This window comes from Prunus mume, linkage group LG6 (genome assembly GCF_029339155.1).
Source record: "Prunus mume cultivar Tortuosa linkage group LG6, ASM2933915v1, whole genome shotgun sequence".
NCBI classification, from domain to species: Eukaryota; Viridiplantae; Streptophyta; class Magnoliopsida; order Rosales; family Rosaceae; genus Prunus; species Prunus mume.
Window position 1 is genome coordinate 12,502,944 of NC_142703.1, and position 26,000 is coordinate 12,528,943.

General features: G+C 39.6%; 8 protein-coding genes across 8 annotated transcripts; 4 read left to right on the forward strand and 4 right to left on the reverse strand.

Annotated features, from left to right (window-relative positions):
• Positions 1-607: 607 nt before the first annotated feature.
• On the forward strand, positions 608-3,377 carry LOC103334928 (lysine histidine transporter-like 8). The gene is made up of 5 exons (XM_008237915.3): positions 608-1,339; positions 1,483-1,616; positions 1,705-2,141; positions 2,251-2,382; positions 2,472-3,377. The coding sequence occupies exons 1-5, from the start codon at positions 1,026-1,028 to the stop codon at positions 2,961-2,963; spliced, it is 1,509 nt and encodes a 502-aa protein (XP_008236137.2). The 5' UTR covers positions 608-1,025; the 3' UTR covers positions 2,964-3,377.
• Positions 3,378-3,672: 295 nt separating this feature from the next.
• Positions 3,673-4,605, forward strand: LOC103334889 (Dehydrin family protein). The gene is made up of 2 exons (XM_008237879.2): positions 3,673-3,999; positions 4,129-4,605. Exons 1-2 carry the CDS (start codon positions 3,814-3,816, stop codon positions 4,483-4,485), a joined length of 543 nt encoding a protein of 180 aa, XP_008236101.2. The 5' UTR covers positions 3,673-3,813; the 3' UTR covers positions 4,486-4,605.
• A 304-nt stretch (positions 4,606-4,909) lies between these two features.
• Positions 4,910-7,518, reverse strand: LOC103334887 (late embryogenesis abundant protein). Its single transcript, XM_008237877.2, has 3 exons — positions 6,708-7,518; positions 6,444-6,629; positions 4,910-5,492 (listed from the first exon to the last, which is right to left on the reverse strand). Exons 1-3 carry the CDS (start codon positions 7,155-7,157, stop codon positions 5,199-5,201), a joined length of 930 nt encoding a protein of 309 aa, XP_008236099.1. The 5' UTR covers positions 7,158-7,518; the 3' UTR covers positions 4,910-5,198.
• Positions 7,519-9,840: 2,322 nt separating this feature from the next.
• Positions 9,841-11,247, reverse strand: CAO (chloroplast signal recognition particle component (CAO)). The gene has a single exon (XM_008237878.3). The coding sequence runs from the start codon at positions 11,101-11,103 to the stop codon at positions 9,958-9,960; it is 1,146 nt and encodes a 381-aa protein (XP_008236100.2). The 5' UTR covers positions 11,104-11,247; the 3' UTR covers positions 9,841-9,957.
• A 2,463-nt stretch (positions 11,248-13,710) lies between these two features.
• LOC103334886 (L-ascorbate oxidase homolog) lies at positions 13,711-17,365 on the forward strand. Its single transcript, XM_008237876.2, has 8 exons — positions 13,711-14,007; positions 14,139-14,248; positions 14,957-15,227; positions 15,397-15,499; positions 15,604-15,949; positions 16,187-16,552; positions 16,692-16,770; positions 17,012-17,365. The coding sequence occupies exons 1-8, from the start codon at positions 13,882-13,884 to the stop codon at positions 17,219-17,221; spliced, it is 1,611 nt and encodes a 536-aa protein (XP_008236098.2). The 5' UTR covers positions 13,711-13,881; the 3' UTR covers positions 17,222-17,365.
• A 606-nt stretch (positions 17,366-17,971) lies between these two features.
• On the forward strand, positions 17,972-19,785 carry LOC103334927 (GDSL esterase/lipase At5g55050-like). The gene is made up of 5 exons (XM_016794931.2): positions 17,972-18,332; positions 18,447-18,583; positions 18,683-18,967; positions 19,064-19,313; positions 19,437-19,785. Exons 1-5 carry the CDS (start codon positions 18,092-18,094, stop codon positions 19,655-19,657), a joined length of 1,134 nt encoding a protein of 377 aa, XP_016650417.1. The 5' UTR covers positions 17,972-18,091; the 3' UTR covers positions 19,658-19,785.
• Positions 19,786-19,979: 194 nt separating this feature from the next.
• LOC103334926 (protein kinase STUNTED-like) lies at positions 19,980-22,701 on the reverse strand. The gene is given in 7 exon segments (XM_089054682.1): positions 19,980-20,331; positions 20,517-20,666; positions 20,756-20,983; positions 21,243-21,943; positions 21,946-22,049; positions 22,135-22,244; positions 22,341-22,701. Coding segments are annotated over 7 exon segments (1,620 nt in total). The 5' UTR covers positions 22,563-22,701; the 3' UTR covers positions 19,980-20,226.
• A 937-nt stretch (positions 22,702-23,638) lies between these two features.
• On the reverse strand, positions 23,639-25,963 carry LOC103334885 (coiled-coil protein). Its single transcript, XM_089054686.1, has 3 exons — positions 25,257-25,963; positions 24,122-24,241; positions 23,639-23,814 (listed from the first exon to the last, which is right to left on the reverse strand). Exons 1-3 carry the CDS (start codon positions 25,812-25,814, stop codon positions 23,803-23,805), a joined length of 690 nt encoding a protein of 229 aa, XP_088910812.1. The 5' UTR covers positions 25,815-25,963; the 3' UTR covers positions 23,639-23,802.
• Positions 25,964-26,000: the final 37 nt, after the last annotated feature.

Consider the following 26,000-nt stretch of genomic DNA (forward strand, 5'->3'; position numbering starts at 1 on the left):
ATGACCTTACAGAACTGAAACGTGTTGTCTCAACACAGTGCCACTTGTCATCAGTCTCATGCTCAACCATGCTCCTTGAATTGATCCCTCCCTCCACTCTTTTGCGGTATGCATCGATTCTCCACATGAAACTTTAAACCTCCTCTCTTCTTCTTCATCTGAGAACTCCATTCATCGACATAGATTTGAGCAATGGCGGTTTTGGGCCAACCTTTTTAAGCATTAACGTTAGCAGAGACAGAGAGTCTTCACCCGTTGTTATGGTTTTTCTCTCAACCAAATTCTAATTGTTTCTTGTTGATTAAATCTTTTTTTTCCCCCATCATTAAGACACGAAAATAACTAATTAAACCGCTCATTATGGTGGAATTCAATGGTTCAATATCGATCATTACAGATATGACGTAAAACCCATTATTATGTATATATATATATATATATATATATCATCATCATCATCATGATGTCAGCCTTGCTGTGCAAGCCAGGCCTTCAACCTCCCTTTCCCTTCAAGCATTCAACATCTTCATCCCAAGCTTTTGAGTTTGTCTGGAGTTCTTTCAAGTTGTGGGTTTCTAAAGTGGTAATTACTAATTTCAAACTCCATTTAAGATTTTTTTTTTTTCTTTCGGTTTTTTGCAAACCCTTCAGATTAATTCTTTTATTGACTTTGTGACTTTTGAAAAGGCAGATTTCTTGTTTTTATCTCACTTTTTAATTTCTTCGCTTTTCTTTTTGCGGTCGCACCTGAATTTGTCTTCGTTCCCAGTTGTTCTTTAACATTCTTTGTGGAAAACCAACAAGTTTTCTACCCTTTTGTTTCTGCTGCATACTTGACAAAATAAAAAAATAAAACTGCCCATACACTTTTCAATCATATGAAATGACTTCTAGTTTTCACATCTGAAACATTCCCACCATCAAAGTCAACAAATAGTGCTAAAAAAAAAACTAGAATTGCATTCATTTTTTGTTTAATTAGTTGAAAGAAAGAAAAAAACCCCCAACATAGCAATTTTAAGCAAATGGCAGACTTGGAGGAAGTGGATCTTGGAACAAAATCCAGGCCAGATTTGTCCCAGGAGCCTTCTTTTAGCAATTTCATTAGAAATTCGTCGTCAGAGTCTGCCCAAGTCATCCCCATCACAATTAGTCCCCCAGAGAAAGAAACCATCACACCAACAGATTGGGCAGGTGGTGAGCTCAATCCACAGGATGCTTGGCTCCCCATCACAGAGTCTAGAAAAGGCAGCACATATTCTGCTGTATATCATATACTTGCTTCAGGCATTGGACTTCAAGCCCTTCTCCTTCCTGTTGCATTTTCCACTTTTGGATGGTAAGCAATAAGTCTTTCTCTGATATATATATAATTGATCAAGAAAAATTTGAGAAAGAGTTCGGCATTTGTGGTTTTTTGATGGCTTTGATTGCATATCTGCACCAAGTTTCATATACAATAACAATTTTCAATGGTTGCAGGGTATATGGAACCATATTCTTGTCACTAGCATTCTCATGGCAGCTCTACACCCTATGGCTCCTCGTACAGCTGCATGAATCTGAATCTGGAACTCGGTATAGTCGATACGTGCACCTTGCAGTGACTGCCTTTGGTTGATACCACAAGCCCTTCTTTTTTCTACATCAAACCGGATGGCTGAAAATCTATTAACTATATATATGTTCTTTTCTTTGTTTCAGGTCCAAAGCTAGGAAAGTTGCTAACTATATTCCCTGTGATGTATCTATCAGGGGGTATGTGTGTGCAGCTAATTATCATAGGAGGTGGAACCATACAGCTTTTGATCAGAACAGTGTGCAAGGATGGGGCAATCTGCAATGCCAAGCCATTGACTGGTACAGAATGCTATTTGGTGTTCATGTGTATGGCTATTGTTGTGGCTCAGTGCTTTCCCAACTTGAACTCCATTGCTAGAGTCTCATTGATTGGAACCATCACAGCCATTGTATATTGTACCATGATTTGGGCACTTTCGATTGGCAAGGGCAGGCCCTGTGACATATCGTACAATCCTCTTCCGCTGGAGTCCACCATCGCTACATACGGCGGTATACTGAATGCACTTGGTATAATTTTTCTTGCATTCAGAGGTCACAATGTCATCCTTGAGATTCAGGTTAGTGTTCCTAATTTCCATTAAAAGTTGTCCAATTTTGCTGCCAAAACATGTACATTCTTTTTGATACATAGCTTATACTTTGGTTTGATCTTGTAATGTGTGGCAGGGGACATTGCCATCAAGTCCAAAACACCCTTCTCATAAGAGAATGTGGAATGGAGTTACAATGTCTTATGCGCTCATAGCCATGTGTTTGTTTCCTCTGGCCATAGGTGGATATTGGGCTTATGGAAACAAGGTGAGAGCAATTCCTTTTGTTTTTTCTTCAAAACAAATTTCTCAAATGATTTAAACTTAAACTAACAGAACATGTTCTGGTTTATGCAGGAACCCTTTAGTAATGGAGCTATACTAAAAGCAATTTCACAATTCCATGGACATAACACATCACAATATGTGCTAGGACTAATTTACATAATAATTGTGATTAACTGCTTAACGACATACCAAATATACGGCATGGTAGTTTTCGACAACATGGAGATACGGTACACCAGTAGAAAGAAAGAGAGATGCCCGAGATGGCTTCGCATAGTTATTCGCCTTTTGTTCGGAGGATTGACATTCTTTATAGCAGTGGCATTTCCATTTCTAGGAAGCCTATCACCTCTAATTGGAGGGTTCACATCAGTACCCTTGACATATGCTTATCCATGTTTCATGTGGATTGCAATTAAGAAACCACGTCTACATGGTGGAATGTGGTGTACCAACGTTGCACTCGGATGCTTTGGCCTGTTTTTGAGCCTTCTTTTTGTTGCTGCAGCAGCTTGGAATTTAGCTGTCAATGGCCTAAATGCCAACTTCTTCAAGCCTTAATCACTATTAATTTCCAAACAAAATGGAAAAATATTTTGAAACCCCAAGACCAAATTATGTATCAAGGATAAGTTAATTCTTGTGATCAAGCAATTGGGATAGACTTTCAGAACTCCTTTACATCATACATGCAATAAGCTCTTTCTCAAAGAATAATTCCAAAATTGAGAATTTCTGATTAGTATTTCAATAATAACGAAAATAAGAGTAATGCAGGAAACTTCAAATATTTATTTATTTCTTCTTATTTTCCCCTTGGATTTCAGACAAGTTTAAGAAAACCAAGATTCACTTTGATTGGAGGGTTGATGCATTTTCAACTCGAAAACAGTTCTGCAATGTACTTTGAGTGATTAAACTAAGATTAACAAAATAAATATGACTATTATATTCACAAAAAGTTAAACTCCCAACCCAAGCACCGACCAAACACATACATGTGATTATGTTAAGCGTACAATTAAGCACTTTCAAGCTCCTAATCTCAAAACCTTGCACGTAGGCAACAGCACTGAAGCTCTTGATAGTTGCAGACTCTGCACACAGTCCACACCGACTCTTTTAGTTTTCTCCTCCCAATGGTGGCCATTAGAGACCACGTAAACCCCCTCTGACGCAAACGGTACTTTTTTCTGGTTTTTTTATAACTTCAGTGCCTTTGTACATCTCATAGTTGCTCAGAAAGCTTTAGTTGGGTACAAAAAATTCTCTATAAATAGCAACACTATCTGCCTCTTAAACCATCAGTGAATATCAGTTTTTTATTACAAGTATTAACATCAAATATTGTTCAAAGCTTTCATTCTGTTTTCGATTTGATTACACTCTTGTGTTTGCTAGCATTAGCAGTATGGCAGATCATTACCCAAAAGAGACCAAGGAGAGTCAGAATCCCACCAAGGTAGGAGAGGAAGGTCAAGGTTGTGGGATGTTTGATTTCTTGAAGAAGGAAAATGAGAAGCCCCACCAGGAGCAGGAGCAACATAAGCACACTCTTGCCGAAAAGCTCCACCACCATGGTGGCGACTCTAGCTCGGTGAGCTATCATTGATTTGTTTATCACAGAATTAGTCTCAAAATGGATCAAAAAGTGTTTGATGCATCAAGTAAATATTTTTTTCTTTTCCTTTTCTGACAAAATTTTGTTGCTTGAAAAATTTTCCAGTCCAGCAGTGACGAAGAAGGTGGAGAGAAGAAGAAGGGAGTGAAGGGCAAGATCAAGGAGAAGAAATCAGGCAAAAAGGAAGAGGGAGATGCTTACCACTCATCAGTTCCAGTCGAGAAAACCCATGATATCGAAAATGGAGCACAACATGCAGATGATAAGAAGGGATTTATAGAGAAAATCAAAGAAAAGCTTCCTGGACAACACAAGGAGGCTGAACATGGTGCTCAAGCAGAGTATCATGCTGTGGATGGCCATTCCCGTGAAGCTGAGCCTAAAAAGGGAATCTTGGAGAAGATCAAAGACAAGCTCCCTGGAGGTCACAAGAATGAAGAGGAGAAGCCAAAGGAGTATTAGCATCCATGATGCAACCAATAAAACATTTAGATGTTAACGGTGGTGGCCTTTGATGTTTGCTTGCAATGTAATTTGTTTAGGTTCCTCTCTACTTGTGTAAGTTTTTGCTTGTAATGTGTTTGGTTTTTTTTTTTTTTGGTCTGAACAATGTGTTTGCTTTACGGTCCTCTGTGTTTGTAAAAGTGTTTGCTTGTAATGTCACTTGTGTTTTGTTCATGGTGTCCTTTGTGCTTGTAGAGGTGCTTCATGTGCTTTTTTCAAGCATTCAGTTCAACTCCAGCCTGCAAGTCGTCTCTTTCCTATAGCTGCAAATGCTTTAGCTCAAATCCGAATTCAAAAAGCAGTCGAAAACATTTCACCCCACATTTTCATCCACCAAACAGAAAGAGATACATCCTACATTCATTCACAAATACATCTCATATGTTCAATAACCAAATTGACCGACCGCAATGCATTATACAGAAGGATTCTAAATAAATTAATGAAAGGCAACAAAAACTTGTTCTCTTCCATAATCTATTTTTACAACTACTGAAATTTTACATTGTAAACGAAAGGAAAATCTACTGAGGCTTAAGCCACTTTCAAAACTTTTGTATATAGAATTTGCAGGCTGATAGAGAACAAGATAACTTAAGCAGTTAAAATGGTACAATTAATCCACACCGAGATTCCCCAAAAATTACTGATCATAAACAGAGGTATCTCATTCATTCATAGACACAAGAATTTGTCAAATTAGAGTGCTTGCCTAGATTGCTGCCTCTAAGAGTGACAGAGCATCTGATTCTCTCATAAAACTTGGACTTCACTAGTTTTCCCAGAATGTAGGCTCTTGACCTCACAACGAACGTCAGATTCAGCGGCACGGCCACTCTCTGTCTCTGGCGATTTTCGCTAACATCTTGAACAACTGAAACTCCACCATAAAGAGCCACTTGGGACCCTAGCACCACTGTCCTTATTGTCCGATGCGTCTTCCTTGCTTGGTAAAAGTTTTCAATCTGTTTCATTTTTCATGAGCATAAAATCTTTAGATAAAATTCATCAAAAAAAAAAAGGTAACAAGGATTAGCAAATTCTATTTAAACTGACCAAAAACTGCTTAAAGCCAGGCAGTGTTCTTGCCATCAGTTCCAAGTACATTGCCACTTCCCAAAAACCAAAATAAAATAAAACTACAGGGGTCTGTTTTACAAATCCTAAACTACAAGAAGACTTAATTTTTGAGATAAGAAAGAATTTAGAAAGTTGGAATCAAAAGACTGGCCCAGCTACCCATCTTTTGCTGGGTTTTTTTTACCCATTAAAGAGATAGGAACAGGATTCTCCCCATTGGGACCCATCAAGCTTTCAAATCTCCTAACTATTTTCTTTGTTTTTGATTTCAACTGCATCTCCCAAAAGAAGAATTTGAAATGATCATCGATGCTAATCTCGCCTAATCCTTTATCATTTATTATAAAAATAAATTAAATAAATAATCTTTCCGTGCGTAAATTGATGTAGACCAAAATGTTGCAGAAAAACTGAATGTGCCATTGACCATGTTTACAGGTTTTGCTGAAAATGTGATATAAATTGGTGCAGGCAGATAGTGTTATTGTTTTGTTTACAAAATAAAAAAGTTGAGCATCCCAACAGAGATGTTTGTATTGTGGTTGGGTTTCAGGCTTGGCAGAAGAGCTTTTTCAGGTCCCCCAATAAAGGAGAGAAACTTGCCAAGAAAGAGGACCCATCAAAATTTGAGGTCAAACTTCCATCTGCCCTCACGCCTCCCAACATCCGCCGTTTGTCCCCACCCCCACCCCCAACCAAAACAAAACCATATGTTATAACTAACAAACCCACATTAACGTTGGAGCAACATTATCCATACAACTCAAAATTACCAGATTACCCATGGCCTAACATGCATCTTCTTACTGAACGATGTCAGAATGGTCATTACGCACCTGTCCGGACGCCACTTTGAGCTGGTAGTAGTGAAGCTCCAGCGGCGTCGACGTGACGTGAACGCCGAAGAATGTCGCCGGATTTCTGTAATGAATCCTTACCGTCGAATTCAACGACAGCATATCCGTCGGCACCCCCGTCCTGTCGCTCCCCGCCTGTATTTCAAAACTCTCGAACACAATACTCTTCAAGAAAAAAAAAAAACGCCGTCAGTCAACTCAGTCGAGCACCAAGTCAAGGGAAAAAAAAGACAGAGCCTTTACCTTGACGATGACCTGCGGCTCATAAGCCTTGCTGGCGCCCCACAGGATCAGCGAGAACGCCGTGAAGAGTACAACGAACAGCAGCGCGAAGCAGAAGTACAACCTGACGCTGCGGCCGGGGCCTCCTTTCCCGAAAGCGGTGTCATTTTCGTCGTCGTCGTCGTCGGATTCTTCGACCTCATCGCCGCGCTGCAGCTTCCTCCAGGCGGAGAGGCTGCGGGGGTTCTTGAGAGAGGCTGAGAAGCGCGACGTGGAGGACTCGCGCGAGTGGTGAATGGGCGAGCAGTGGTAGAAGTGGTGCGCCGGAGACCCGGCCGGGCTCGAGCCGTACGACATCTTCTCCACGTCGTGGTTCGACGGGCTCTGCACGTAGTAAATCGGCCTGCGCGGAGATCGCGGCGGCGTCGACTGCTCCACGCTCGTCACCTCCGAATCCGACTTCGCGTGCATTGTCGTTTTCGATGGTGGTGGGTTTCTTTTTTTTTTTCTTTTTTTTTGTAATTTCGAGCCCAGTTTGGGGGCTAAAATGAAATGAGACAGAGGGTCGTCTTCTTTTTCTTCAAGTTTTGTTTCGACGGGGAGAAGAGAAGCTCTCTGCGGTTTCTTTCGTTGTTTGTTGTTGAAGGAGGAAGAGAAGCTGCGCACTGCGTATTGTGCACGCCCTTTTATGTTCGTTCTCTATGCGCCGTTGGATTTGATCGGACGGTCGAAGTTTGATGCACGTAGTTTAAGGATGCTGCTTGGTGATGGAATTCATAAATGCCATGGAGAAGAGTACAGTGGGAATGTGGATTGGTAAGGTGACAGAATGAGGAAATGTCCCTCCCTAATTAACCCCTTGTTTTCTGCTAATTAATTAACCCCTCCTAACCTAATCCTGTTGTTACCAAAAAGAGAAATTAATTAATCTGCTTTCCTAAAGAGGATTTAATTACCCCAAGTTAATTGAACCACAAAATCTTTACCAAACCAAGGGGTTGTTGAGTTGGAATTTAGTGTTGGGTTTTAGTTTTGTTCTTTGGTCATTGTAGGCAATCCAGAATATTAATTATACACTCTTCTTTATTTTTTTAAAATTTAATAATCACATTTTCATATAGAGTTGTTATTCAAAATCGCAACGGTCAAATAAGTTAGAAAAAAGTAAATAAGAAAGAAGTGTATAAGTAATATTTAGGAGTGTCAAAGTAGTCAAAGCAGAGAATTCAGATACGTGTCAATAACGATTTCCTTCGAAAACTATGAATTTATATAATGGAATGTGAGTTGTGGGTGAAAATGAAAACAATGGACGAAATAGATCCTCTGGGATATCACCGAAAGAGAAAAGATACACCAACTAAATCTTTGTTTAATTTATTTTCCTTTTTAATATTAAAAAAAATATCGTTGAGCATAAAAAAGACATAGAAAAGTTGATGCATAAATTTTTTTTCCTTTACCTTTATGATAAAAAGGCGATAGAATTTTTCTTTACCTTTATTAGAAGAAAGGTGACGATCAAACTGTTGTATATTATAAAGTTCATTTCTTCAAACCCTATATGCCCTCACATTAGTAGATTAGGTTAATTAATCTTACATGTGATCAAATAGTCAAGATTCATGAGCTTAGCCACGTAATCTCTCATCTATTAGAAATTAGGTATTTCCTCTTGTTTGTTTTTTTGGGTCGAATGATGAAATTTCATTACGAAAAACTCACCCAAAAGGATGAAACATATACAACAATATAAGGAAGTACAAATCTAATATGCAATATCAAATGAACATGAGCAACAAACTACCCCAGATAATAATATCAACAGATAAACAAAACTAAAAATTAATTAAAAACAACTAAAAAAACAACATTGCAACAAAAACCACCGAAAAGCAGAAGCACACCAAACAGCCACCATAAACCAGCAACACTCGAGGTATTTCCTCTTGCTGTTCACATGTTTCACTAAAATGTTGTTAATGAATTGCCTAGTTATTATTGTATCAAAATAGGAAAGATAGAATAATGATAAGGCTATAGATTTTGGGGTTGGGCCCACTGTATGGAGCCATTGGACCTATTTTCTGTTTTTTTGTGAGCAGGAAAGGCATCTTCCTTCCTCGTTTCAATTCACCTGCGTCCTCCTTCCAAATGGCAAAATATTGGTCTCTCTGTGTGTAAATATTGACATTGAACAATCATCATTTGCAAGCTGTCGCTGACTCACTGGGGTTGCCAATTCATCATTTTTTCTTTCTTTTCTTTTAAATTCGTGGCAGGTTTGGTTAGATTTACCCGCATCTACACTAGAAACCAAATACATATGGTACTAAGTCTTTTCCGTATTGAATGTTATTTCAGTATTTGGCAACTTCAATGTGTCCTGAGGCAAATCAGAGCAGCAATCACGGACTCTCTGAATTTGGTGGGTTAATGGTCAAGTCAAGCTACACGGAAGAGTACATGACGAGGCCAAAAACTAAAAAATAATAATAATTGGCGGGTTCGCATGTTGGGTATGTGAAAATTGTATCTTTGCAGGTTGGAGTACGAATGGCGTTACGTATGATGACTATGATTCAGATAATATGAAGAAATTGAAGAAGCATCATATGATTCAGATGAAATCTATGCTTACTGTGATTCCTATGATTGCTGATAAATATAATATAAATAGATATAGGGAGGTATCTATCTCTTTCTTTTGCTCTATCTTTTGTTATTTCAGTGAACAACGATGATTCTGAACTGGGTATGGATATTGGGTGCAAATACAAGTTCAAAACTAGTAAGGGTGAAGGCCATGAAATCAACCATCGTTTGTATAGTATGTATCTGTATGGAAGACATTTCCAACATTCCCCTCAGGTGGTCTAATAATGTCTTTGAAGAAGTTGTAGAGGGAGACAGAACCGGAGATGAAGAAATCTCATCTTCATCCTGTTGCCTTACTTTGGAAGAAATTGAGACCTACGTAGACAACAGACTTGAGAGAGGAGATGAAATTGCACCTGGCATTACGCAAGCCATCGAGAAATCAGCTTAACACACTGAGAACCAATTAGAAAATGACAAATGACTAGCTTTTGAATTTTTTTCAATCCAAATAGACTCTATACGAGTTTTTATATAATATCTCATGCTAAAATGGTTTCTTAATAAATATCTCTGTATATGATTCTAAGACACGTGAATTTTCCTTCAACAAATTATGCCATTTGAGCATTTCAAATCAATACACAAGAACAAACAAAACCCAATTCTTTTCCTAGTTTCTCAATTGGGCTTCCTCCACACTCCCCGGCCCACTCACATTCTGGGCCTCCTCAAACTCCTTAATCAAATCAGGATCAACATTCTCCTCCGGCTCCCACGTGGCCTCATCTATATCCGTCCATTTCACCAAGTACTCCATCGTCCCTTCATCCCCAACTCTCTTCCCCACCACACCCTCCGCCACGGCGTACTCGAGCCCAGCCTCGAAGTCCCGCACAAAATCCTCATCTATCAACTTCGCGTTGACCCACTCGTTATCTCCACCGTCCTTCCATTTGACCAAATACTCCACGCGATCCCCCTTCCCTCTCTTCTCCAGCAACTCCTGCACCTCCGCGTACTCGAATATTACACCCTCAAGCTCCCTAATCACACTCTCCAGCCCCAACCTCCTCGCGAAATGCATCGGGTTCCCCTGCGGCGTCGTTTTAAGTACCTCCTTAGCCAAATCCAACGGCTTCCGTCCCCTGTCATCCTCCACCTCGGGATCCGCACCTAGCTCCACCAATAACTTCACGACACCTGGCCGGACGTACCCTGCCGCCATATGCAAAGCGGTTAGTCCACCGCCGTTATCGCGGTGGTTCAAGTCGGCTCCGGCGTCCGCCAATACCCGAACGCACTGCTCCGACCCGAGACCCGAGACGAAGATGAGAGCCGTGCGGCCGTCTTCGTCCACGGCGTCGACGTCGCGCCAGTCGTCCTCCGCGGCTAGGAGCTGGCTCAGCGCCGACTCGTCGGCTTTCTTGGCGGCGGTCCACCATGGGCTCTCGTACTCCGCCACCACGTCTTTGGCTATGAAATCCGATGGGACCCACGAAGGGGCATGACCGTCTTTCCACGAAATCAAATACTCCATGCCCTTGCCGCCCTCCAGCGCTCTGCTTCCGATGATCCTGTCGACCTCGCCGTACGACTCGTCGTCTGGTTTGTCTTCATTGTCGTCTGAGAACGGAAATGGTTTCTGGGTTTCAAGGGATTGGCTTTGCTGGTTCTGGATAACGGAGGCGGATGTGAGGTTGGGCTTGGAGGTGGGTTTGAGGCGGTGAAGAGATTGGGAAGGGAAAGGGGTGGTTGTGAGCTTTGGGGCGAGCTTCAGGCCGGAGATGGAGCACTGGTTGACGAAGAGAGCGTCCATGGAGTTTGGTGTTTGGTTAGATAAGTGGCTGAGCTTCCATTGGCGGGCTCTGACGAGTGTTCTGGAGAGCAGAGTGTGTAGGAGAGAGAGATGGGTTACGGATAAGAAATCCCATCCAATCCATTTCTCGTTTGTTTACTTGTTTGTTTGGGAGTGAGAGTGGGGACATTGTTGGTATTTTCAGCTTTTTTCTTGGGCTCCAGTTTTCTACATTTGATTTTTTTTTTATCTCTCTCTGGTTTTCTTCTATAGTAAAAGTCCGGCCACAAATGCATAATGGGCGACACAACAAAATTCGAGTTCAGACCAAAAAATGATGAAGAAACTTGGGACCAAATGCATATTGGGTTTACGTGTTGTTTCTTCATTTGGGCTTTGCATTATTTTCTTGACGCCTATTTGGCCCATTTGTAACCAGGTGCAAGCAGGAAGGCTGGTCTGAGGAAATGGGGAAGCCTAACCGTAACCCGGCAGCAATTCTTGTGTGCGGCTGTCGTATAAAATAGTAGATTAACAAAGGTGATTGTACGGGTGGGGCTAAGTGGGATCAAAGTACAAGTGTTTGCGGTTTGTGTGTGAGTCGTCGCATAACCACGTGGTTCGAGTTGCTAATTACAAGAATTTCTTCTAAAGGGGACACAATTTGTTATGAAATAGATTAGGAAAAAGAGGGAGTTGTGTGTACTCTAGCTTCGTTAATTGGAGACGACATTATGCCCATAATCACGGCAAAAGTTATGGAAAACAGAAATTAGAGCTCATTTTCTTCGATGTCAATTTCTTGCAAATTGCAAATGATCCTAATTTAATTGTACCAAAACAATGTTGCATGTGTGGATGCCGCAAAATCACACGCTTGTGAGTCTGAATCCCATAGCGGAATACGCTTCAATATTTATTTTACAATACAATTATGTCGAAATCGTGATTTATGGTTGCATTTAAAAAACCAAAAACAAAGAAAAATAAAAACCAAAATATTGCTGTTTTATCAAACTCACATGCGATGAGATGAGAGAGGTTTCTAGGTGGAACAAAAAGTTCCTGTCCCTAATTATCTCCATGCATTAATTTAATGACTTGACTTTCCATGCATTAATATTTTATGTACGTAGACTCTTCATAATTTAATTACTTGCCAGTTCAGCAACAACAAAAAAGTATTGATAATTATGTTTTTTTTCTCCCATATTGTTCTACCCGTAGAACTCGTTCATGAGCTTCAATTATTCTCACAGAGATTTTAGAATGAACCAGATTAGATGGTTTGATTAATTTTTCGCCCCTATACTCAAGTCAGACAAACAATTTATCGTTTCGCCCCTGTACTCAAGTTAGACGAAAGATTTATCATTTCACCCATATACTCAAGTTAGACGAAAAATTTAGGGGGTTTCACTAAAACACCCAAAATGGAGGCTGAAATTATAAAAAAATCCAACACCCAAAACACTTTATAAACACACCCAAAATCCATCATTACACACACTCAAAACCTATTTATAAACACACCCAAAAAATATACAATTGTTGATTTTGGGGTTGAGTTTGGGTGTGTTTCTATGTTTAAATAGTGTTAGGATTTTTTTATAAATACATGTCTAGGATTGGGTTTATTTATAAATTTGTAAAAAAGTTATCATTTCACCCCTATGCTCAAGTTAGACGTACCTAAACTTTTCATAATTAATTACTTTTGACCTTTTTTTTCTGGTTCAAAATTTAATTGCCAGTTCAGCAACAAAAAAAAAAGCATTACAGTCAACTCAACAAAAAAAAAAAAAAAAACATTGACAATATACTTTAGAATGAACTAGCTACTAGATGGTTGATTAATCTTTTCCTCTATACTCAAGTTAGACGAAGAATTTGTCGTTTATGCAATAGAGTAAAACCATAACTTGTTCATGGGAAATGAGAAAGCAATATAAACCCAAAAATATAGTTTAAAAATGATTACTAGATTCCAGCATATTCAATTTCATATCTATCTATTAAGACAAAATCCAGACAAAATCTGTATGATCATTACCATAAACTAAATCCATTAGAAGCTTCGTGGTGGTTGTCTTTCATAGGCTTGAAGGAAAGAGCCAAAACGAAAACACTTCATTTAGCTTAGCGTAATAAGGAATGTCCCATAAGCATAAACAATTATTGGTTTACGCGTAAATCAATCTCCAAGTTGGTGCCCCCCATAATTTTCATACCATTTATTTCCTTTTCCTTGCGCCCACCAAGCACCAACACAACCCTTTTCGTCTGAATAGCTTGTGTTTTGGAGTGTTTGGTAGGTGAGAAAATTGGGCACATGAAAATACCGTGTGTAGCGTCAGAAATCACGGGCTCTCCCCACTATCATCCAGCCATGCATGAGTTAGCAAAAGAAGCTTACGCGGTGAGGGCAAGGGCATTGTAGTCATTAAACAAATGCCAAAGTCGCACATCTTTTATTGGGCGTGCGCCACGTGGACACTCCACCGCTATGAGACTATGACTTTCCACTATGCACAGCCCAATACAGAGAGGACAAATATATATCGCCACTCGTTTCGGTTTTTTTCTTTATTTTTTTTTTCGCAATTTTGCAGTATAAATATCAAGACTAATAAGTCAGGGTCAGTTATCTCAAACCTATTTAAGTGTCTCTTTCTGTAACCTTCTTTGTAATTCCAGTAGAGAAAACTACTACTTCTTCTTATTCTTCTTCTCTGTTTGATCATCTGCACCTGAATTTTTCTCTGATACATCTCTACTTTCTAAAGCTCCCAAAAAAATATGCTGCTTAAATTTCTAGCAGCCTTTCTTCTGGTTCTGGGTTTTGCATCTGCCGAGGATCCTTACAGGTTTTTCGACTGGAACATAACCTACGGCGACATATATCCACTCGGTGTTCGTCAACAGGTTTGTATTTACAATTTTTTCTTCTATACAAGCGATATTAGGAGAGGAGAGTTCAACATAAGACCTCGGGTGCATGAATAACTGCTTTTAATAACTTGAATGTAAACTTTAAAATCTTGTTTTTGCTGCAGGGAATTCTTATAAATGGCCAGTTTCCGGGGCCGGAAATCTACTCCGTGACCAATGACAACCTCATTATCAATGTTCATAACAGCTTGCCGGAGCCTTTCCTTATTTCATGGTGTGATTTTCTTCCAAACTATTTGCTTTCTCTTTTTCTATATGTTTTCCAAACACTTAACTGCTAATTAAATCTTCATATTTGTTAAATTAGCAAAATTTAATAGACTTTAAATATTTGGTAAATGTATCAATCTTTACAAGGCATGGAACTAAAATATATTAATTGCACGGATTTATTTCGTAAATATGTAATATTGCATGATATAAAACGAAACTTAGGTAAAATAAATGAGGTAATTTAGTTTTCATTGTCAATCTAATCTGTACAGTTTAATTCAGTGTGACAAAATATGGTAATATAATTTAGAGAATAATAATCAGAAAATTTAGACAGCTCAGAGGTCATGGACTTTTTTTAACATGTGATTAATATGGCCGCGGTGACGTAATAAATCTTCCATGTGGTTGGCAATAACAAATGACAACTTGCCATGCATATACTATGATCAAATTATATGCTGGCAAAATTGACATATATAGCCACACGCATTTATTTTGGTTTGATCGAAAGACCAACCAAACACACATGGAAATTTTTTATTGAGTTTTAATTGTTTCCTAACTCTTGCCTGGCCCATGATAACATTGTGACGGTGGTTAGTGTGTGATCGGTTTGAAATACCGTCTAAGAGTATACGTGTTGCATACAATCGCTTATTTTAATTTTGATGTGAAACTAAAATGGAATTTGGAAAAACAAAAACAGGAATGGAGTTCAACAGAGGAGGAATTCATACCAAGATGGCGTTTATGGCACCACATGCCCCATCCCACCAGGCAAGAACTTCACCTACACACTCCAAGTGAAGGACCAAATTGGAAGCTTCTACTACTTCCCATCTCTTGCCTTTCACAAGGCTGCTGGTGGCTTTGGAGCCATTAAAATCCTCAGCAGGCCCAGAATCCCAGTCCCATTCCCAGACCCAGCTGGTGATTACTCCATTCTTATTGGAGATTGGTACAAGACTGACCACAAGGTAAAAAAAAACCTCCATCTCCATGCAATTTCTATTACTTTTTTTTCGAAATAACGGAGACGGGAAATTCAAGGTTTTCATGTATTAGATTAAGAGCTAGTTGGTATTTTTGTTAACAATTTAATTAACCTATTTCTGACCTAACTGCAATGCTGGTCCAATATTGCAGATATTGAAGGGCATTTTAGATCGTGGTCACAGGCTTCCCTTCCCAGATGGCATTATAATCAATGGACGTGGACCAAATGGAACATATTTCACATTTGACCAAGGTAATTTTTTGTTTTACCCCTCTAAACTCTTCCATGGCTTGGCTTATTGGTCCCTTTTTTTACTGTTTTACATTTTGGAGCTTATTTTTGTCTGTTTCCTACAGGTAAAACTTACAGGCTCAGGATATCAAATGTTGGGCTCCAGAACTCTCTCAACTTCAGGATCCAGGGCCACAAATTGAAGCTGGTTGAAGTTGAAGGGACCCACACCATCCAGACCACCTATGAATCACTTGACATCCATGTGGGCCAGTCTTATTCTGTGCTCGTCACAGCAGATCAGGCCCCTCAGGACTATTACATTGCCGTCTCAACCCGTTTTACCAGCCAGGTCCTCACAAGCACTGCCGTCTTTCACTACAGCAACTCCGCCCGTCAAGTTTCCGGCCCAATTCCAGCTGGGCCCACAACCCAAACCGGCTGGTCCCTTAGTCAGGCTCTCTCCATTAGGTACGTCACTTATCCAATATAATACAATCCAATACTTTTTATATCAAAAGTAAAGAAAATTAAATTTACCTTTTTTCCGTTTGCAAGGATAATATTACTTTGATCTTATTTATATATCATATTGTGTACCACATTAACGATAAAAGTTTTTTCCATCTGTACAATGGAGTCTCGTTTCTGCTAATGATTTTTTGTGCAACAATTTAACAAGTATGTCTTGAATTTTGTACATTTCAGGACAAACCTGACAGCAAGTGGACCTAGGCCAAACCCACAAGGCTCCTACCACTATGGTCTTGTAAATGTGAGCAGGACAATCAAGCTAGAGAGCTCAGCAGCTCAAGTTAGTGGAAAACAGAGATATGCAGTGAACAGTGTGTCCTTTATCCCTGCAGACACACCATTGAAGCTTGCAGACTACTTCAAGATTGGTGGGGTTTTTAAAGTTGGAAGCATCTCAGATAACCCTACTGGCCAAAAGATGTACCTTGACACTTCAGTCATGGGTGCTGATTTCAGAGCCTTTGTGGAGATTGTGTTTCAGAACCATGAGAACATTGTGCAGAGCTGGCACTTGGATGGATACTCTTTTTGGGTTGTTGGGTAAGTAAATCAATAATATAATTCAGCATTTTGTTGTTAACAAAATGAATTTGAAAATGGGAATTTTGGTTGCTAATTTGTCATGCATATATATCTTCTAAATTTGTTCTAATTTCTCACATTTATACTTGAATTTCAGAATGGATGGAGGCAAATGGACACCAGCAAGCCGAAACAAATACAACCTTAGAGATGCAGTCTCAAGAAGCACCACACAGGTTTGTTGCCTAGCTTTCTTTTTTTAATTTCTACAAACGGAAGTTGTTGATGCCAAAAATTGGTTCATCGATGAATTAGGGTTTCGCTTTCACCCTTAAGTATTTCCATGTGGAATAAGTGAGACCGAAAATATGGTATAAACAAAAACCAATCACATAACCACATAACCGAAATTATATATAACCAGCACATTCAATAACTTTTCTATTTATACTAAAGTTTTGGTTGATTATGTTACAGGTTTATCCAAAGTCATGGACAGCTATATACATAGCACTGGACAATGTGGGTATGTGGAATTTGAGGTCTGAGTTTTGGGCAAGGCAATACCTTGGACAACAATTTTACCTACGAGTCTACTCACCTGTGGAGTCTGCTAGAGATGAGTACCCAATTCCCAGAAATGCCCTTCTTTGTGGTAGGGCTGCAGGCAGAAGCACCAGACCTTAATGAACAACCTGATTCAGAAGATTTATACGCAATTATTAATTTAACCATTGCAATTATATCATACATGAGTGTCCCATTCTTTGCTACCAAAATTTTTCAATTGTAATTTGTATACTTTTGGCAATAAAATGCAGCTTTCATTCAGTCACTTGTTTGGCATGTAATTAAGTTCTGCTTCAGGTGTTAGAAGCCAAGGGGAAAGAAACATCTTGTATTGTTGTTTAATCAGGGAGAGAGAGAGAGAGAGAAAGGAAAAAGAAAGAAATTTAATTGCAAATTGGTGTAGCTTAAGGACAAATAAACAGGCCTCCAGCTAGGCTTCTTGTTTCTGTCAGAGAACTGTGGACTTAGTATTATGTGTTTACATAGTGACCACCCCATAAACAACCAAATTTGTCTAAAATCTGAAATGAATGTTACAATGGACGGCAACAACTTTCGTCACTCTATGTGGGTCTCACCTCTATTAGAGATATTTTATTGCAAGTAATCGAAGATTCTGGTCTAGGGTCAATCCGGTTAGTCTGTGTGAACCCTGGCTCTTATCATATTTAACATTAAGCTCACTATAATTATAATTTATACCTAACAAACCCTGCTCATAAAAATGGTCACAGAAGATGCTGGTGAATGGTCAATCCGGCCATAGATAACAACTATGCCAATCCGCCCAATGAACCTCTTATGTTTGTAAGTGCACATTTTCTCTAGGAAGTGACGGTTCCTAAAGCATCCGTGCGTATAAATATCCATCACATCTTAATTGAAGAGAAAAATGAAAGTGAAAGTGAATCTTTCTTGAACATACAACATAGAATTTGTTGGGAAAAAAATTAATTAGTTAATTAGTTTCTTTTAATTACATCTCTCATGGAAAACAAATCATGGGTTGGTCTTCTAGTTCTTTGTTTGGCTATAGCTGTTGTTGGTTTAGCAGAAGCAGGTGTGCCTGCAATCTTCATACTAGGTGACTCAACTGCTGATGTTGGCACCAACAACTTCTTGCCTGGTAGCATGGCAAGGGCTGACTTTCCCCACAATGGCGTTGACTTTCCTTTCTCAAGAGCTACTGGAAGGTTCAGCAATGGCCTTAACAGTGCTGATTTTCTCTGTAAGTATAATGTAGTTATGGAAAAAAAGAAATTTGGGAAAGCTAACTTGAACTTCAGCCTAACTTCTTTGAACCATGAAGCTTAACTTAACATGTTGCTTCTCGTGATTATAGCTAAGCAATTCGGTCTTAAGAGAAGTCCACGGCCTTTTCTTTCTCTCAACACTACATCTCTTCACAAGAAGAGCTTTAGAGGTGTGAACTTTGCTTCTGGAGGGTCTGGCCTTCTTGACATAACTGGACGAACTATGGTATGTAATCTTGAGAAAAATTGATCTCATAAGCATGAGAGAGAGAGAGAGAGAGAGAGAGAGATTTGGTTTTACAGATTTTTCATTTTCTTGTTTCAGCTGACTTTTATGAAGTTTGGAAAAGAGAGAATTCCATTTGGTGCCCCATTCGTCAATCGAAAAAATGTTATCTCATTATCAGAGCAGATACAGCAACTTTCTCTTGTCAAGAGCAATCTTGCTGCCATCAAAGGGCAAAGGTTAACTGAGAAGTTGATCTCAAAGTCTTTGTTCTTCATCAGCACTGGTAGCAATGACTTGTTTGGATATTACCATTCAAACACTTCCTTCTCCAAGGAAGCTTTCCTATCATCTTTAGAACTCGCTTATGAGAAGCACTTGAAGGTGGCTTTTCTCTATGTTCAACAAGATTCAACTTAATTTTATCCACCAAATGTACAAGTTTTCATAGCTTAGCTGAGCCCTGTACTAAAATGGCAGAGTTTGATCGATCTTGGAGCGAGAAAGTTTGGCATTATCAGTGTTGCCCCGATTGGATGCTGTCCATCTCAGAGGATTTACAATACTACTGGGGGGTGTTTGGAGGATTTGAACGATCTCGCAATCGCTTTTCATTCAAGGTTGGATGCCCTCTTGTTCAAGCTCAGCTCAGAACACAAGAGCATCAAGTACTCACTTGGAAATGCATTTGAGATGACAATAAATGTCATTCAGTTCCCTCTTGCATTCAGTAAGTCAATTCTCAATCACAAGCCATAATGCACTTCTTAAAGGAATCATGCATGTGCTTGACAAAAATGGTGAAGAAAAAAGCACAATCTAATTATATTTTAATTTCCTTTTGATGTTTCAGATTTTACTCAAGTGGAAGCTGCATGTTGCGGAGCTGGGAAGCTCAATGCTGAATCCTTCTGTAGTCCAAAAGCCAAACTTTGCCCAAATCGCAACAATTACTTGTTCTGGGATCTATTTCATCCAACACAGGCTGCTTCTAAGTTAGCAGCCGTAACCCTCTACAATGGTGGACCACAATTCGTATACCCGATTAATTTCGCTCAGTTGGCCAAGGCTTAAAGAGCAGCCATTTTGGCATGAGCAATTTATCCCCAGAAGCAAACTATTTTTGCCAACTTTTAAACTTTTGTTCTGTTATAGTATGGTTGTGTTAGAAAGAAAAAAATAATAATTGAAACTGAATTGATAAGTTATGTAAGCATATCTTGATTTTCTGCTTCTGAAAGATTCAATCTGTAATAAATAGCTCATTATGAATATCAGCAAAAACCCAATTCCACAGAGATAGGCATGCTGCATGGACTTTTCAGCTTCTTCCTGCTGTGTAACTAGGCATTTTGAATCAGAGCTTTAGAAAATGGCTTCCAGAATTTAGAAAAGCTGAAGTAATAATGTAAATCTTTTATTCTGTAGAAGCTTGTGAAAATCCTTCGGATACACATCCAAGTTATTGTTTCAAATATTAGGTAACCAACAGGAAAATTCATTTGCAACCAATTTTCTTGTTGGACACCCTGCATTTAAATAATAAATTTTCAATATTTATTTATATATACTGGGATTCTTTGGTAGCTGATAGTGATCAACTCGGCCTGTTTACGGCACGGTGAAATCAATGTGATCGATTGTCAAGGCTGGGCTGTTTCACCTTGTAAATCAATTCCATTCAGAAAATCATCTCTTTCCCTTTGCATCCTTAACCAGTGCTCTGGCTTCTCAAAGAACCTAAGTATCTGCTCAAACAGAAACAACAATGAAAGCCATCTTAGTTAGAACTAACTAAATGTTAACCTAGTCTCAAAGTGGCCTGCCAAGCAAACATTTGCAGTTTGTCGCCATGTTGATAACTTGATACAGAAGTTATTAGATTTCTTTTTTCTTTTTTTCAGTATGAAGAAAAGAAGAAAACAAGGAGTACCATCTTCATGGTTGGCCTTCGAGAAGATGAATGCATAAGGCAGAGGCGCGCTGCGATCATCATCATTTCCATCTCTTCCTTGTTATAGTCTTCAACCAAGTTAGGATCAATTAGACGTTCCCATATGCCACTGCACATCAAGGACCTTGCCTGCAAGTCAATGAGCAAAGACACGCAGCTTCAGAGGAAGAGACTATTTTTCAGAATTGGTTTTAAAACTTGTTGGTTTCTTCCATTACCCATAGCACTAAGCTTTCACGAATCTCCTGGTCAGTTTGAATAGCCTCTTTCCCAGTGATGAGTTCTAGGAGCACCACTCCATATGAGTACACATCTATCTTTTCATCAACCTTGCCATACATCATGTACTCCGGGGCTAAGTATCCAAATGTCCCAACGACATCAAATGGCGCCTTTGTTTTAGCTGAAGCTTGCTGAAGGAACATAGCTGCTCCAAAATCCGACAACTGGGAATTGAAAGTTAAAAGTATTTTAGAAATGTGGAAACTTCATTTTGTTGTGCAAGTAGATTCACAGTAGTCAACATAATCAGAGACAAAATATAGAGCTATTTACCTAAAGTTTAACATGAGAGGCAATCATCAAAACACAAGTATGATCTATAAAAGGTACAATTAAATCTGGATTTGGTTAAAGCTCTGGTTACCCTGAACCTAGTTTATGCTGGTTAGCTTCACAAATATAAGAAATTAGTATTGAACTTACAATCGGTTCGCAATTGTGGGAGAGGAGAATGTTGGATGACTTCACATCCCTATGAATGATAGGAGGGTTGTGAGAATGATGAAGGTAGTCCAGTGCCTTTGCCACTCCAATTGCAACTTTCATCCTCTCACTCCACCTAAGTTGTCTCAAATTCTGCCTCAAACTTCCCTTTAAAAGATTATATACAATTGCTTGCACCTCCTTGTTATTGCAGAACCCGATTATCTGAACAATGCTCTCATGTTTCATACTTGAAAACAAGTGTACTTCTCGAAAAAAATCCACAGCAGAACAGTGTGAGGATTTGAGGACTTTCACAGCAGCATCTTGACCATCTCCAAGTTTGGCACGGTACACCTTACTATGTCCACCCTCTCCAATCACCATGGCAGAGTTGAAATTGTTAGTTGCATAACGAAGCTCTTGCGGTGCGAAATTCCTGATGGACCCTTCTGCTTCTAACAGTGCCAATTTATGAAACAGTTTCTCAGCCACCGAGTCAGAAACCTCCACCACTTTATTTACAGCAGAGAGTGCTCGTCTAGTAGTTGGTCGCATTGATGGCCCTGTAGAGGAAGCTGGTACGGTGAATGACTTTTGCAACTGGGGAGTGATATTTGATTTTTTATCAGAACAAGTGTAGGTTGAAGAAAATGACTGAGAAGATTGCAGGGCTGCTGCCCTCACAGAGCCTTGTTGGGAGTCCCCTGCCCTTCCAAAAGTATTCTTCCAACAGTATCCATTACCAGAAGAGTGCATGAGGGAGGTAACCCTTTCAAGCAAGTATTGATAGCTGAAAGGCTTGGCCTGCATTGTACTTAACCAAATTAACCATACATGAGAGAGAGAGAGAGAGAGAGAGAGAGAGAGATTGGTTTTATAGTTTCATTACCCTGAAAGGCTGCAACCAAGTACAAGGATTGTTGCATAGCTGATCCTCACTTGATAGGGTAATTCAGAAACATATGAATCTGTAATGCAGACTTTTACATGGAAATCCACCTGCATTGAAGAAAAAAAACAGCCATAAGCCCAGTTTTCCTCAATGTCTTATCCAATTTACAATTTCACGAAAAAAGAACAGAAAAAATTCAATACCTTCTTGGACTTGCAGAGATCTTCATGGGTGTGGAAAGAGTTTGGATCAAAAGCATCAGCATCTGCTTCTTGAACATGAACAGCTGTTACACTGTCCCCTGCTTTAACAACAGAAATGAGCAATCTAAGTAGCATCTCTCTGCTGGAGCTATCTGAATTTAGACCAACAATAATTGTCTTCTTCTTCTTCTTCACTGCCTTGGAGGACCTGAAGGATAACATTTGGGGGGGTTCAATCTTCTGATTTATCTAACCATGGTACCTGGTGCTGAGGCACCCAGTTCATTTCAGAACTTAAGAAGAAGATTGCTTCTGGTTGTTGGTTCTGGTAGCTTCCCTGTGTTTCCGACATATCCTTCTATTGATTTATTTTCATGACGTGAAGTGGTTGATGGGAATAAGTCTTTTACCAATATTTGGCTGGTATTAATGGCACAACATAACTATTTCCAAAAGGTTGTAGGGGCTTGTTGCAACTTGCAACTATCATCAACAGGATCATAAGCGCATGTTTTTTTTTTTTTTCCTCACACAGTGCAAGGATTTGCTTTCTTCAAGCAAATTGGAGAGAAGAAAATGGAAGAGTTAGAGATGCCTTTTTATTATCACTCACTTGAATTGGCTTGTACCCAAGATCTATTTTCTGTCTGTCGGTATAAGATTCAATGGCCTCGCTTAATTGTTGTTGCATAAATGAGGAGAGTCCGCTGGCCCATCTAAAAAGATTGTGTTTCTTGCCGACGGGTTTAGCCTTATAAAAAAGGGCATTCACTTATGTTGAGATCACCTCATTCGCAGTGTCTCCTCCTAACTTTTTCATAAATAAATAAATAAACTTTGACCTCGGTTATAATCACATTACATTTGCGAGATTTCGAATTCTAGGAACCAAATTCAAGACGTGGTTATAACTCGTGTTTCATTGCCCTTGCTTTATATATCTTTTTCTTTCTGCTTTATTGTGTATGGGGGAATTGAGGGTTTTGGGAGAAAATTAGGGCAGCGAACAATTAAATGATGAAACAGAAATAAATAAGATTTTATCAAAACCAAAACCGATCAAGATGGAGGAGCTTTTTCAAAGGCTTGGTCCCCACACGAATAAATGGGACAATACTTGGTTTATATATGAGACGAAAACATATCTTGACAAATCAAATTAATGGCTTCCAATTCCAACTACTACCTGTAATCAAATTAATGGCTTTCAACTATTACCAGATTTACAGCAGACTGAATCTAAACAAAAAGTTATGTAAATATGTCGCCCCGGGGTGGGGGGGTAAAACACTGCATAATTATTTAAATCATGTTTCATTGAGCGGGCATGGCACATACAGTAGGGCGTAAACCATATATGCGTTTCAAATTACAAATCTACGTTGGTTGGACATGATGAAATCGGCAAAACAAGCCTGGGAGAGAAACTCAACAGCCTTTGCATGGTGAAGATGCTCTGTGATCACTCAGCAACCTGCAAATGTGAAAGTAGAAATTAGGCTGGCTTCATTGTCACAAAAAGATATCCTAACATATGATTAACAACTTAAAACAGCTTTATATATTCCAACATGTAACACACAAACCTATCGATCTGAACGCATGACGCACTAAGCCAATATACAGTGTCTTAAGTAACAAAAGTTTCAAGGTATTGAACAAAGCTCTATATATTGGTGAGAGCATATATGACATGAGGACAACAATTCAAGGATTTAAGCAGACAGAAAAGAAACCATTAAGTTTACCAGAGAAAACAAAAAAAGTAAATATGGACATACCTGATTTAGAGGATTATCGGGAGATTTCTTCCATAGCTTCCATATCATGTCCTTGTATTGATTGTGAGTAAGACCTGGTTTCTCTTCCTTCAGAATTGGGAGCTCAGCTTCTTCAAAAGCCTACAATTATCACAAGATCTCGTCATATTATAAAGACAAAGAGAACAAAATTACTAATGTCAAAATTTTCCATAAGACCGAAGCAGCAAGCAATGAGATAATATTGTTTATTAACAAGGGGTGACTTATTTTTTCGAGATAGAAAAAGGGCTAACTTATCAATGGAAGTTTACAAAGACATCATTGAAAAGGTTTGCTGGCCATTAACAAATCACTGCCACTAAGAATATTAGTTAGCTTCTAACAATAGCAACCAAAATTATACTTCATCCGAAGACACCAACAGTTAACATTATACTTCATCAGGAAACGCCAATACTGCAAAACAGAAGTGGGGCAGCAACAACAACTACAAAGATCACATTTTAAATTGCAGTTCCCCAAGAGGGATCAAACATGAGATATATCTGTACATCGACTACTCACATGAAACCTACAAACTTCTGCCAACCATCATTTATAGAGATACAGTGTATACAAAGAACATATGTTTGTTACTGAGATCAAGGGAATAAATAAATTACTATAAAAGTTATAGTTCATAGCTTTAAGCTATGTTTGAACTCCATGATGAAATGGAAATAAAGCTATAGCTAAATTTGCTCAAAATTCAACAGGCAACCGATATGTCTGAAACAGGTGTTCAATTACCAATTCACATTGCAAAGATGTCAGTGCCAACACAAACAAGTAAACAACACTAACGTACACCCACACACCAAATTACTGCTTTCGAGAAGCTGATCATGATTCATGGCCATGTGAGATCATGATATCACCGCAAATAACACATAAAGCTGTGTTTCAGAATTCAGCTACTTCAATCATGTCTAGTGCTCCAACCCTCATACTCATAATTCCTAATGCTCAATTATTCAACAAAAGCAAAAACAATTCTATCCAAGTGAATTAGACTTTAGATTTCAAAGCTATCCCAAACAAAATCAAAACCAATGCAATCCAATTCACAAGACCATAAAACCCTAAATTCTCCCAATAACCACATAAAACGCACCTTAAATGACGCCTTGAGCCTCCTCTCCGGATGCCGATCCACCGGCAAGCTCTCTGCCACCGTCATCTTGGCAACCGCCTCCTCCACCGACCTCGCCTCGATGATCGAATCGTCCCGATTCCTATTCTCCACCGCCACCATCCTCTCATACTCCTCCTCCTCGGCCGTACGGCTCTGCTTCTTCTTCACCTCATTCGACTTTTTCTCCAACGCCGCCTGCTCCGCCTCCTTCTGCTTCCTCAGCTCCGCCTCGGTGACCTTCGGAACCGGGATCCCGACTCGGCCGACCTTCTTATCGGGCTTCTTTACCGCCTTCTCGAGCTCCTTCTCCTCCAGCTCCGCCAATCGGCGCGCCTCGGCTTTGCGAGCAGCGGCCTCAGCTCGCTTCTCGGCTTCTTCCTCGCGCTTCTTGGCCGCGCGAGACTTGCTGCCCTCGGCTTCGCGCCAGTACTGCTCCTCCTTCTCGCGCGCCTCGCGCTCCTTGCGCTCGGCTTCGGTCGAGCTCTTCCGAGCCCTAGCCTCCTCCGCCTTGCTGTTCATACCCATCTTCTTCGGCATATTGTCCGTGCGCTTTAGGGTATTGATCGTCTACGGCTGCGACGACGAGGACGACGATGATTGATATTCTCGACCTGCGCTCGATGAGGATGAAATACGTTAACTGGGACTGGTGCGTTCGTTCACAGACGAAGGAAGGACAATAACAAAAGGCGGTTACGGTTAACAATATAAGTGGGCCTTGTT

Bases quoted from the DNA above. Each gene is read 5' to 3' on its own strand.
- LOC103334928 (XM_008237915.3), top strand. From the start codon at position 1,026: ATGGCAGACTTGGAGGAAGTGGATCTTGGAACAAAATCCAGGCCAGAT. The intron at 1,340-1,482 runs GTAAGCAATAAG...CAATGGTTGCAG, and splicing joins GCATTTTCCACTTTTGGATG to GGTATATGGAACCATATTCT. The intron at 2,383-2,471 runs GTGAGAGCAATT...TGGTTTATGCAG, and splicing joins ATTGGGCTTATGGAAACAAG to GAACCCTTTAGTAATGGAGC.
- LOC103334889 (XM_008237879.2), top strand. From the start codon at position 3,814: ATGGCAGATCATTACCCAAAAGAGACCAAGGAGAGTCAGAATCCCACC. The intron at 4,000-4,128 runs GTGAGCTATCAT...AAAATTTTCCAG, and splicing joins ATGGTGGCGACTCTAGCTCG to TCCAGCAGTGACGAAGAAGG.
- LOC103334887 (XM_008237877.2), bottom strand. From the start codon at position 7,157: ATGCACGCGAAGTCGGATTCGGAGGTGACGAGCGTGGAGCAGTCGACG. The intron at 6,630-6,707 runs GTAAAGGCTCTG...TTTTTCTTGAAG, and splicing joins AGCCGCAGGTCATCGTCAAG to AGTATTGTGTTCGAGAGTTT. The intron at 5,493-6,443 runs GTGCGTAATGAC...AAAATGAAACAG, and splicing joins TCAAAGTGGCGTCCGGACAG to ATTGAAAACTTTTACCAAGC.
- CAO (XM_008237878.3), bottom strand. From the start codon at position 11,103: ATGGACGCTCTCTTCGTCAACCAGTGCTCCATCTCCGGCCTGAAGCTC.
- LOC103334886 (XM_008237876.2), top strand. From the start codon at position 13,882: ATGCTGCTTAAATTTCTAGCAGCCTTTCTTCTGGTTCTGGGTTTTGCA. The intron at 14,249-14,956 runs GTGTGATTTTCT...AAACAAAAACAG, and splicing joins GAGCCTTTCCTTATTTCATG to GAATGGAGTTCAACAGAGGA. The intron at 15,950-16,186 runs GTACGTCACTTA...TGTACATTTCAG, and splicing joins AGTCAGGCTCTCTCCATTAG to GACAAACCTGACAGCAAGTG.
- LOC103334927 (XM_016794931.2), top strand. From the start codon at position 18,092: ATGGAAAACAAATCATGGGTTGGTCTTCTAGTTCTTTGTTTGGCTATA. The intron at 18,333-18,446 runs GTAAGTATAATG...TCGTGATTATAG, and splicing joins TAACAGTGCTGATTTTCTCT to CTAAGCAATTCGGTCTTAAG. The intron at 18,584-18,682 runs GTATGTAATCTT...TTCTTGTTTCAG, and splicing joins ACATAACTGGACGAACTATG to CTGACTTTTATGAAGTTTGG.
- LOC103334885 (XM_089054686.1), bottom strand. From the start codon at position 25,814: ATGCCGAAGAAGATGGGTATGAACAGCAAGGCGGAGGAGGCTAGGGCT. The intron at 24,242-25,256 runs GTGCGTTTTATG...TGATAATTGTAG, and splicing joins GGCTCAAGGCGTCATTTAAG to GCTTTTGAAGAAGCTGAGCT.